This window comes from Anolis sagrei, chromosome 6 (assembly GCF_037176765.1).
Source record: "Anolis sagrei isolate rAnoSag1 chromosome 6, rAnoSag1.mat, whole genome shotgun sequence".
NCBI lineage: Eukaryota > Metazoa > Chordata > Lepidosauria > Squamata > Dactyloidae > Anolis > Anolis sagrei.
The window spans coordinates 20,555,596-20,567,673 of record NC_090026.1 but is presented as its reverse complement, the minus strand read 5'-3'; the positions used below and the strand labels follow the sequence as shown (position 1 = coordinate 20,567,673).

Below are 12,078 nucleotides of genomic sequence, written 5' to 3'. Positions count from 1 at the left end.
GCAATTCCTAGAGGGAATATATTAATCAAATCCGTGAATAATCAAATATGCAAAAGGTGGAGGGCCAATTGGATATAGAAAGTTTAACTGCTCTGTCCTTTCTATTTGTCTGCACCCTTTCCTGCGCAGAACTAGAAATGTGACAATGAAAGGGTGAGGATTTGCATTTCATGCTTGAAGAGAAGAGCATGGATTGACCCTTTTTTGCCTGATTGTGTGACAGTCCAAGGACCCAATATAAACTTCCACCTTGTTCTTTAACATTGTTTTTCTAACTCTCTCCTCACTCTGCAGGCCCTGCTGTTTCTGGCTAGCATCTCAGGCCTCTGCTTTGCCATCAGCCTAGTTCTCATCTGCGTCTACCTGATTCGCTTCTGCTGCTGCAGCAACGAAGATGATGAAGAAACCAAGACACAAAGGGTTTGCTGCATCACTTGGAGCTGCGTGGCGGCAGTTATTGTTTGCTGGTAAATAAAGATTCCTGTTTTCCCAAAGCAGTCAGTCTGAACCTAGCAATAGGGATACATACTGCAGGGTTGAGGGTGTGAGAGAAGTGGGAGAGTCCAGGGGATATTAATAGTAATTATTTATTTATTTGACTAGTCATATGACCATTTCAAAGAGTTCAGGGGATATTGATACAGGGAGTCTGGCAGCATAACCTGGGCACCTTGGGAGGCTGAAGAAATTTCAGGCCAAATCTCAGCTGCTTCGATGTGGAGAACCTCAAGCCTTTGGGCTAAGTATGTCCTTCCTTGGCTTCCCCAGATGTCTACCTGCTTTCTATGTGACACCCTTTTTGGCCAGTTCCCAACTTCTGTATAGGTCTTTTCCCTACTCTAAAAGAGTGAAATGTCTCTTAGAAGGCTTCCATACTGACAGTAAGATCTTTGACCTCATATGGCTAAAGTAGCGTGTCTCTACCTGGGGGGGGGGGGGGGGGGGTGTTGCATGGGTGGTGTCAGAGGAGTCACCAAAGACCATCAGAAAACACAGTATTTTCTCTTGGTCATGTGGGTTCTGTATGGGAAGATTGGGCCACTTCTATTGATGGTAGGGTTCAGAATGCTCTTTGATTGTAGGTGAACTATAAATCCCAGCAACTACAACTCCCAAATGTCAAGGTCTATTTTCCCCAAACACCACCTGTGTTCACATTTGGGCATATTGAGGATTCATGTCAAGTTTAGTTCAGATCCATCATTGTTTGAGTCCACTTTGCTCTCTGGATGTAGGTGAACTGCAACTCCAAAACTCAAGGTCAATGCCCACCAAACCCTTCTAGTATTTTCTGTTGGACGTGGGAGTTCTGTGTGCCAAGTTTCGTTCAATTCCATCATTGTTGGAGTTCAGAATTCTCTTTGATTGCAGGTAAACTATAAATCGCAGAAACTACAACTCCCAAAGGACAAAATCAATCTCTCCCAATCCCACCAGTATTCAAATTTGGGAGTATCATGTATTTGTGCCAGATTTTGTCCACTGAATGAAAATACGTCCTGCATATCAGATATTTACATTACGATTTATAACAGTAGCGAAATTACAGTTATGAAGTAGCAAGAAAAATAATGTTATGGTTGCGGGGTCGCCACAACATGAGGAACTGTGTTAAGGGGTCACAGCATTAGGAAGGTTGAGAACTGCTAGTCTAAGCGGTTGTCATAGAGGGGAGGGTGGAAGTTTGCTGCCTGCTGCAGATAATTGTTTAATGATTTTAAGTTACAGGACGGTGGATTTCAATAAAAGATTCTTGACAGTACAATCAGTTCAGCAATGCAACTAAATATCTAGAGAGGTGGTGGGTGAGTTGTCCTACCTTCATGAAGTGAGGAGTTGGACTTACTAGCCTATGGGTCCTCCTCCAACTCCAGGATTCTGTGATTCTATGTATGTCTGTATTTTGAGCTCTACTGTTTTTACATCCACACACCACATACCTTTGACCCTTTCACATATGAAACTGAGAGTTTATTTATTTATTTACTTTTTTATACCCTCCCCCCTTCTCACCTTGCAGGGGACTCTGGCAAAAATTCAATGCCTCATCATAAAACAACCATGAAATAAGTCATATCAAACTATAAAACAGTTAAAACATATAAACAATTAACACACATAAAAGCAATAAAACAAATTTAAAAACATAACAGATTAAAAACATAACAAAGTGCAGAGTCTTGGTTTCCGTACTTATTGATTTTCTCATGGTCATTATTCAAGCTGAGGTCAATTCCGTGTTATCCTATTCTCCTAATGCCTGTATAAAGAGTCAGGTCTTTAGCCGTTTCCTGAAGACCAGGAGGGATGGGGCCAACCTGATGTCACTGGGGAGGGAATTCCACAACCAAGGAGCCACCACTGAGAAGGCCCTGTCTCTCGTCCCCATCAGTCGCACTTGTGTGGGAGGTGGGACCGAGAGCAGGGCCTCCCCAGCCAATCTTAAGGCTCTAATTGGCTCATAAAGGGAGATACATTCTGTTTTGGTTTTGGAAAGAGCAGATCCTGGGATGATCTTGAACTTTAGGGTGCATCTGCACTGTCAATATAATGCAATTCAACACCATTTAGTTGTCATGGCTCAATTCTATAGAATCATGGGAATTGGAGTTTGGTGAGGCACCAGCACTCTTTGGCAGAGAATTATTATTATTATTATTATTATTATTATTATTATCATTATTATTATTATTTCAAACATTTATATCCTGTTATTCTCAACTCCCGAGGGGGGACTCAGGACGGCTTTCTACTGGCAATCATTAGATGCCAACAAACAATAATCACAATACAAACAATTAGCATTAAGTAGACCAACAAGATTATAAAATACATTAAAATATAAACCATTAAAATATTAAAACACAAGCAAGCTTAAGTCCCCAATCCAAATCGTAGTCCACAATTCCAGTTCAAAGTCTATTCATTGACATTTCTTATAAGTTAGGCTAAAACTACATAGCATTGAGCCATTACAATCAAAGTGTTATAAATTCTACTGTGTAGATGCACCCTAAGTGAGAACAAAGTAGCTATGTGCACTCATATGCAGCTAAAACGGTAGATAGTGCCTTTCATTCATCCACCATGGATTTCATTCTAAACTTTAAAGGAGCTATTTTAGGTGCTGAAAACTATTCCTGAAATAGATTTAACATGTGAAGTGACTCCTTTAACATTCAGATTAAAGCCCAGAGTGATTTCCTTGCCCCATCATATGCACACTACAAGGTATCCACTATTGCTCCTTTAAAAGCCTGCCACCCCCAGCATCTTTCCTATTGAGATGTTGTTTTCTGAAATATTATTGCTTTCCCTGCTCCTTTTAGGATGCTCACAGCTCGCTCCTGACTCTCACACTAGATGTCCATTCATTCCCGATCATCCCCACCCCCTTTTTCTGTCCTGAAACCACAATGAACCTCTTGTTCCTCCAGGAGAATAGGAAATTGTGCCCCATTCTCTCTATCCCATCGCCGCCTCACCAGGCCCCTTTGTCTTTTTGTTATTTCAGGCCCTGTACTCTCCGCAAATCCCTTGCCAGCTCCACTTGTTTCTGCCACCATTGCCCTCCATCTCCCCACCCTCCCCTGTACTCACACACAAACAGACACACCAACTCGGCTCTGTATAAAGCGTTTGAAACACACATTAACGTTTTACTGTCTCAAAGAAATCCCCTTCAAACAGGTACCTCCAAGGTTACACAAATTAATGATACTACATTATTCCTACAAGTGTGTAGGAATAACATTGCCGTCAAAGGGGCAGCTATAGAAGTACACTTACTGTGTTCTATTCAAATTACAGTGTTCCCTCGCTACTTCGCGGTTCGCTTTTAGTGGACTCGCTGTTTTGCGGGCTTTTGAAAATATTAATAGAAAATACAAAATATAAAATATTTATGTCCAGTGGAGGCCAGGGACTTTGGAAGTGCATCGCCCTGAGGTGCAGTGGGGAAGACCTGCCTCCCTGGCCTCCACAGAACCTGGAAGTGTGGTGGCCTGAGGTGCGGCGGGGAAGGCCTTCCTCCCTGGCCTGTTGCTGCTTGGATGGCTTTGAAGGCTCTGGCAGGGTCTGCGCAGGCCAGGGAGGCAGGCAGGGCGGGCTGGGAGACAGGTAAGAAACCACAGGGAAGAAAATTATATATATATATATATATATATATATATATATATATATATATATATCTCCCCTGTCAGGAGCAACTTGAGAAACTGCAAGTCGCTTCTGGTGTGAGAGAATTGGCCGTCTGCAAGGATGTTGCCCAGGGGACGCCCAGATGAATTGATGTTTTTATCAGCCTTGTGGGAGGCTTCTCTCATGTCCCCACATGAGGAGCTGGAGCTGATAGATGGAGCTCATCCGCCTCTCCTCGGATTCGAACCTGTAACCTGTCGGTCTTCAGTCCTGCCGGCACAGGGGTTTAACCCACTGCACCACAGGGGGCTCCTAATAATATATATAAAATAATATATAAATATTAAAATTAATATGGCATCCCTACTTCAGGGATTTTCCAGGGTGGTTCTGGAACGGAAACCCTGCAATAAGTGAGGGAATACTGTATACATCTTCTCACCAGAGTTGATCTCTGTTTTGTGAATTTGCTGCAGAAGCAGGCTGTGCATAGCATAAACTGCTCCTGCTGTGACTTCATGAACCTGATCACACTCCCCATACACCTGGATAGCTTTGCACACTTTCTAATGAATTCACTTTACCTTCAAGTAGGGGTGGAAAATCAATTGCTGAACTGTCATTTCCAGGAATAACAACAACAACAACAACAACAACAACAACTACTACTACTACTACTACTTTATTTGTGTACCCCACCTCCATCTCCCTGGAGGAACTTGGAAGGACTTACATGGGGATGAGCCTGATCAACATAGTTAACATGTAACACATTAAAATACATAAACAACAGCATAAAACAGAATAAAACAACAACATTATAACCAAATATAAGAGCAAGTATCAAACCAACAACCAATGAACTTGCAATAATGATCAATTTCTGGGCATGGGTGGGCTGACTTGTGCAAATCAATTGTGAGGATAGAACTGATGGATAAACTGCGTAACAGTAGAGATAGAAGGCAATGTAAGATAGAGCATTATAATGTTGGGTACAGAACAATAGTAAAGTGCAAGGGTAAGATTTTAGGTCTTAGCTGGGGCCAAACTATCTTGGAATTGTCTAGTCAAAAGCACAGCAGAACATCCACGTCTTTAGATCTTTGCGGAAGATGGACAGGGTGGGTGCAAGCCTAATCTCCGTGTGGAGGGAGTTCCAGAGCTGAGGGAGCCACCACCGAGAAGGCTCTCTCTTGTCCCCACCAACCATGCCTGAGACGGGGGTGGGAGTAAGAGAAGAGCCTTCCCAGAAGATCTTAGAGTCTTTGCAGGTTCATAAGAGAAGATGCAGTGACGAAGATAGTCAGGTCCCGATTTCTAACTAGCTCATACAACCATTGCCTTCTACCAGGCCACTGCTGCTCCAGCTGATTTATTGTTATTGGTAATTCATTTTGGCAATGAATGTTTGGCACTTTGTTACTTTTGTCTGTAAACTGCCCTGAGTCCCTTTGGGGAGATAGGGTGGTATATAAATTATTATTATTATTATTATTATTATTATTATTATTATTAATACAACCTCTGAGGATGCCTGCCATAGATGCAGGTGAAATGTCAGGAGAGGCTTCTAGAACATGACCATATAGCCCAAAAAACCAACTACAACTCAGTGATTCCAGCCATGAAAGCCTTCGACAATACAACAACAACAACAACAACAACAACAACAACAATAAACTACAGGCTACTGGGAGTTATAATTCAACAACCTCTGGAAGGCTACATGATTCTCAAAATTACATTGAACCAGTAAAGGAAGAACAAAAAACACAGAACAGTGGCATCTGGTGACTTCTATATTAATTAATGTGTGAATCTGTTCTGGGGTTTAGACCAGGCATTAAATGAGGTTTGTGAGGTACTAAATTTTACCACCCAAATAGGTCTGGCAGTGTGTATACGTCTTGTGAAATTCCGACAAAAAACAGTAACAGTCACAATCCCGCTGATAGCGTTGCACCAAAAAAACAAAAACAAAAGGTTGAATGAATAAACATTGGTGCATCACTTTGTGGAAAAATAAAATAAAGGATTGCCTACCTGAAAGAAGGTATGATTGCAGACTGCACCTGTATTTAATTCAGCACTACGTGTAGTTGTTATTTACACTGAATGAAGGAGGAAGCAGAAGACAAATCCCTATGGCTCTCAGTTTAATAGTGCATCAGTACAATCTATCATTCTCGAGGCTAACCCAATATATTTTGCTGTCCAAGACAAAGGACAAGTCAGTAGGCTTTCCAATTCTACTTATAGAAGCTGACTACTGGTAGATGAATCTTATTTCGGCTGAATTTTATTTCAGCACTGCTGAATGAACAGCATGTTGTGCGACATCCAAGGGCAGCAAACTAGTTTAGGGCACAAGGTTCTTCCCAACGTCTTGCCACACTCTCAGCTCCTGGCATCCACTGCTTGGCAGGGCCCACCCTGGTTATTTTCATCACAACAATGCCCTCTCCCCCACCATTACACATTGTTGAGCACTCTTTTCTGCCTTCCGTATGCTGTATTCATTCATTTACTGTGCAACAGCTTGTTCTGCCCTAGTTTCCAAAGCAACGGTGTTCTAGTAAACTGATCATAACAGCTTCCTTTTTGGAAAGCTTAAGGATGTCTTAACAGAATGTTTAAGCTCCAAATGGATCTGGTTGTACTTATTATAGATAAGCAACAGCTCAAACACGTTCAGCAGCATTTACTAACAAGACACTAGCAGATGGGAGGCAAGTAATGCGCTGTTATTTTTGTGTCCACATTTGCACATTTATGTGGATATACAGCAAAAGTCAAGATGCATCTATTCCTCACTCAGATATTTAACTCTTGAAGGTCATGAGAAGGAGACTGAAGACTGGTACGTATAGATGCACACACAAAAGAATTCCTAATATTAACCACCATCACAATGATAATATGTCAGAGACATAGAGTATCCTGGGCCAGTTAAGAGAAAACAGGAACTGCCCGAATAATTTAGAGAAAGGGGCAAAATGGTATTTCCTTCTTAAATATGAATCTCTTCCTGAAATTCCATTCTACAAATTTCTAGCATCTTGAGATAGTGTGCGAATGATATTGAGTGAATAATTCACTCTTAAGTCATATTCATATTCGCTGTTTGCATTGTCTTGGTAACTTTGCTTCCCCTTTTTGTTTGAATGCCTAAAACATATATCTAAACATTCAAATGATGTTTATTAGGCCTGGGCGGTTTCGTTTCGTTAATTCGTAATTCGTTAATAATTCGTTAATTTTTCCAATTACAAAACGATAACGAACCATTCTGGAGCAATCATTAAAAAAAACGAATTTTTAAACACGTTTTGTAAATGCTTCGTATTTCGTTATTGTATTCGTTTCGTTATTGTTCTGAGGTCGTTTCGTTATTATTTCCGCATGTCTGGGCCAGTTTTATGGTTTAATTAGTGAAAAAAATTTATAATATCACACCAACAGTCAACAACAGAGGGAGAGGGAAGCTTCAGAAGTTTTTGGAGGTTTTTTAGCGTATTTCGCGGTCGCGTCCGCCATTAACGAATCGATTCATTATTGTTTCGGAAATCGATTCGTTAATTTTTTACCATTTACGAAATTTCGTAAATATCGAACTTTTTAAAAGGAAAATTTTGTAATTATTTTAAATATCAAAACAAAAAAAACCCCCAAATACAAATCGATTTTAGAAACAAATTTTTGCGTTGTTACCCAGGCCTAATGTTTATGTTGCTGCAAGGCTAGAAACTGGAGGAATGAAGGAAAATTTGGCTGGGAGATGGAAATATAATTTGGGAGTCCTGTGCACTCCTGCTTTCCCTGTCAGAGCTACATCCTTGGTCTGATTTGGAAAATGTGTAGCTGGATTTCAGGGTGAGAAAGATGGGAAACTAGTCTCTGGATATGAATATCCAGTGTCCCATGAAAAATTGGAACTTAGAACCTCGGTACTTCCAGTTCACCTGTTGCCACCTCGCTTTGATTTAGAAAGCCATTTGCTTCCCAAAAAAAAAAAAATCAAGGTTCATCACACTAGAGAAAAATCCACTTAAAATTTGGTTTCTGTCTCCTGCAGAATTCTGGGGTTTGTAGTTTAGGGAGATTGCTAAAGGATCCTCCCTAAACTACAAACCCCAGAATTCGGTAGGAGGCAGAAACCGGATTTTAAGTAGATTTTTTCCCTCTAATGTGATGAGGCCAGAAGTCACCGGTAATCTTAAAAAACAGGCATGGGCAAACTTTGGCCCTCCAGGTGTTTTGGACTTCAACTCTGAGGCGTACCTCACACTGAGGCCTACTAACACTGAGGTTTACCTCATACTAAGGCCTTTCTCACACTGAGGCCTCTCTCAGACTGAAGCCTCTTCATAATGAGGGCAACTTCACTGAGGTGTACTAAGCTACAGGCACACCTATTGGGCCATTGCATCCATTTAGCCCTTTCAGTGCTTGACTCACATTTTTGTAATTAAAAATACCTAGTTAATTTTTTTAATATTTCTGACAGCTCAGGCAAAAACAATCTGCTGCAGCTTCTCCTAGCTTGTCTTTTTTTCCTGCTGCTTCTTCTGCTTTGTAGATTCTTCCTATCTTGACCACAATCTGATGTTTCCCGGCCTCATAGGTCCTTGTTTTCATTTGTAAAATGGAAAGTATGTGGTTCACCAAGAACCTTTGTAAGGACTGTATTTCCTAAATCGTCTTGTAATTTATCTTTGCTATCTTAAACACATAGGGCCATAATATCCTGGAGTCTTGAAAGTCTATACTGCCACGTCACCCGTGCTATTACTGCCACCTTTATTTCCCAAATTCACCAGCAGACGTTGTGACTTTCTGTGATTCAGAAGGGTACTATAATATCCCCTTTCACCACAGGGTAGATACCACAGAGACCACACAATCAACATTGTAATGATTTCAGTCGCATATATTGTGGTTACTAATTCTGTAGGGGTGCTTGGAAGGCTTCAAAAGACTGTGTGAAAGGGCCTTACACAGCTTCTGGACCACATGTTCCCCATGTCCCACTGTATTATGTTAACATTATAGTCCTGCTTGTAAAAATAATTTCTGTGAAACTAGATAGGCCATATTTCTTTTGAAGGGGTTTCTTCCTTTTTAACAAAGCCTTTAATTAAACAGACATGGGGTCAGGTGCTTTTAAGTTCAGAGCGTGTTGAGTACAAATGAGATCAACAGATGTTCCCAATGATGCCTGGATGTTTTTGCTCTCTAAAATAAACTTCAAGGAGGCTGGATAATACAGAGAGAGATGATCTGTTCTTTCTGCAGATCCAAACACAATTTGAACTTGCACGTTGACAATGAGGCCTATTGTGGGCCTGCAGGCTCTTTCAGCCCTGTCTCTTAGAATATTCCCCATGATAAATCAATGTGAGGCCCAATTAATATTTTTCCTCATATGCACCATCTGAAGCAGCTTGCAATGACTTCGCAGGCGATGCTGGACCTACACCTCTCAGATCATACGCCGCTGCTATTTCTCTCTGCCTTTGCTGCTTGAACCATTTTTCCTTTGGTAAAACGTTAGAGAGCACGGGGTTACATATGTAATAAGGCAATTGGTAGTATGTACTGAAGAAACATTGTTGGACTAGATCTAAAATATGACAGCAACCACAGATTGTGGGTAGACACTGTGGATCAACTTGGAAACATAACTAACTTTTGATCAAAGGGACACCTCTCCTTTCAGTACAAGTTGTCCGAGATCTTAATGAAGGCAAGAGGAGTAGGTTTTTTTGAATTCTCAAAGATGATTGCCATTGGCTCTGAAATGATGTCTACCAGTTCTTGTAATACCCTTGGATGGAATTCATCTAGCCCTGGAGACTTTAATTCATTTAGATTAGCCAGACATTGCTCTATTGCCTCTTTACCAATTTTGTGCTGTGTTTCCCCTACTGCAAATGTGTCAAACTTAAGGCCCGTGGGTCGAATCTGGCTTGCCATGTCATTTGTGTGGCCTTCCAGATGTTGGACTACAACTCCTATATTCCTCATTGTTACACATCATGATTAGAACTCATGGGAGATGATAGAGTGACATATGGAAGGCTTGAGTTTGTTCTCTTTAGCCAGGATAGTGAGCCTTGAATTCAGGAAAAAGGCTTGTGGATATGAGTTCTAATGTTAAAATGTCCTCTAACCTTTCCCCAACCTCAGAGCCATATGTTCTGTTGGGTTGCAATTCCCATTATCCCCAGTCCGTTTGGTGGATAATCAAAAGTTATGTGAGTTGTCATTCAATAACATCAGGGACCCAAATTGAATAAAAACTAAAGAGCACCAACTATTATGTAAAAAGAATTAGAGTTGGCCTTCTGTATCCACGAATTCTCTATCCATGGATTCAATAGTCCTTTAAAGACAACTGCAAGGCTCATGTGGCCCCCAATGTATCATCTCCTCCATTATCCCCAAATCGAGATCTGTTACCTTTTTAATAGAAGACTGAGGAAAAAAGGCCCCGGTGGCGCAGTGGGTTAAAGCACTGAGCTGCTGAACTTGCTGACCAAACGGTCGCAGGTTCAAATCCGGGGAGCCGGGTGAGATCCTGCTGTTAGCCCTAGCTTCTGCCAACCTAAAAGTTCGAAAACATGCAAATGTGAGTAGATCAATAGTGGGAAGGTAATAGTGCTCCATGAAGATAATAGCGCTCTAGTTGGAAGGTAATAGTGCTCCATGAAGTCATGCCGGCCACATGACCTTGGAGGTGTCTATGGACAATGCTGACTCTTCATCTTAGAAATGGAGATGAGCACCAACCTCCAGAGTCGGACACGACTGGACTTAATGTCAAGGGAAAACCTTTACCTTACTTTACCTTTACCTGAGGAAAAGGAGGTGTTGAACAGTTCTGCCTTTTCTCTGTTTCCTGTTAGTATTTCTCTGTCACTTATACAATTTCCTTGTTCTTACTTTTGCTACAGACATAATCCCCCGCAAAAGCCCTTTTTATTGTTCTTGATTTCCCCAATAAGCCTGAGCTCCTTTTGCACTTCGATTTTCCTAACTTTATCTTTGGCTTTCCTAAATTTTTCCTAACTTATGTATATATGCTGGCTATTGGTTTGAATTCCTCTTTGGCAATTTCTCCCTTACCTCATTTCTTTTATATGTCCCTTTTAAATCCTAGAAAATCTAAGACACTCCTGAATCTCTTCCATTCTACCAGGACTATACTTCTCCAAAGAGCTTACCAGACTGAAAAAAATAATTTAGTTGGAAATGACAGAAGAGTCAAAGGAAGAGTAAGGTCTCCAATGCATCTCCTAACCTACTGTTGTCCCCTTTTCCGATCTTCCAGGATCCGATCCATCTCTCCAAAAATGCCCCCCCCCCCCGTCTTTCCCTTGCTTCACATATCCTCTCCCTTCTTGCAAAGAAACACCCCATCCCTGTCCCAATTTGACAAGGGTCGCATTGGGGTCCATTCCCAGCCACTTTGGGAACCAGCCCAGCAACCACAAAAAATAAAAAAGAGAGAGAAGGCTCCCATTCACGCCAAGACTGTAGCCATTCATGGTAGAAAACAATGGCTGCTCTGTTGCTTGGCCCCAGCCAGGGTAGCTTGGGGGGCTGGGGGGGGGAGGAGTGCTTAAAGAGACCCTGCCCCACAGCGTAAACCATTCCAAATCCCCCAACAGCCAAGGGAACCCAACAATGGAGGTGGGATCGGCCCATGGTGCGAGGCACAAAAGCCATTGCTAAGGGGTTGCTAGGGGCAGGCTTCGGGCTCCTTGCTAGGCTTCTGCTTGGCATGCAGGCCACCCCATTTATGCAAATGGTGCTTTGTGGCCCACACATTTGTAGCCAGGGACGTCCTGGGCTTGTTCGCCTCCTGAATGACGGCTTGGAGTTCAGGGTTCAAGGGAGGGCGAGGCTGGGGGCATTTGTTATGAGGTTGCC

The 12,078-nt window shown here is 41.8% G+C and overlaps 1 protein-coding gene across 2 annotated transcripts in view; it reads left to right on the top strand.

Moving 5' to 3' along the window:
• TTYH1 (tweety family member 1) overlaps window positions 1–12,078 on the top strand; it is an 87,667-nt gene that overhangs the window by 22,356 nt on the left and 53,233 nt on the right. For both annotated transcript variants that reach the window (XM_060780448.2, XM_060780449.2), the window contains exon 2: window positions 295–467. In XM_060780448.2, coding sequence (XP_060636431.2) covers window positions 295–467 — 173 coding nt within the window. The remainder of the gene's footprint in view (window positions 1–294; window positions 468–12,078) is intronic.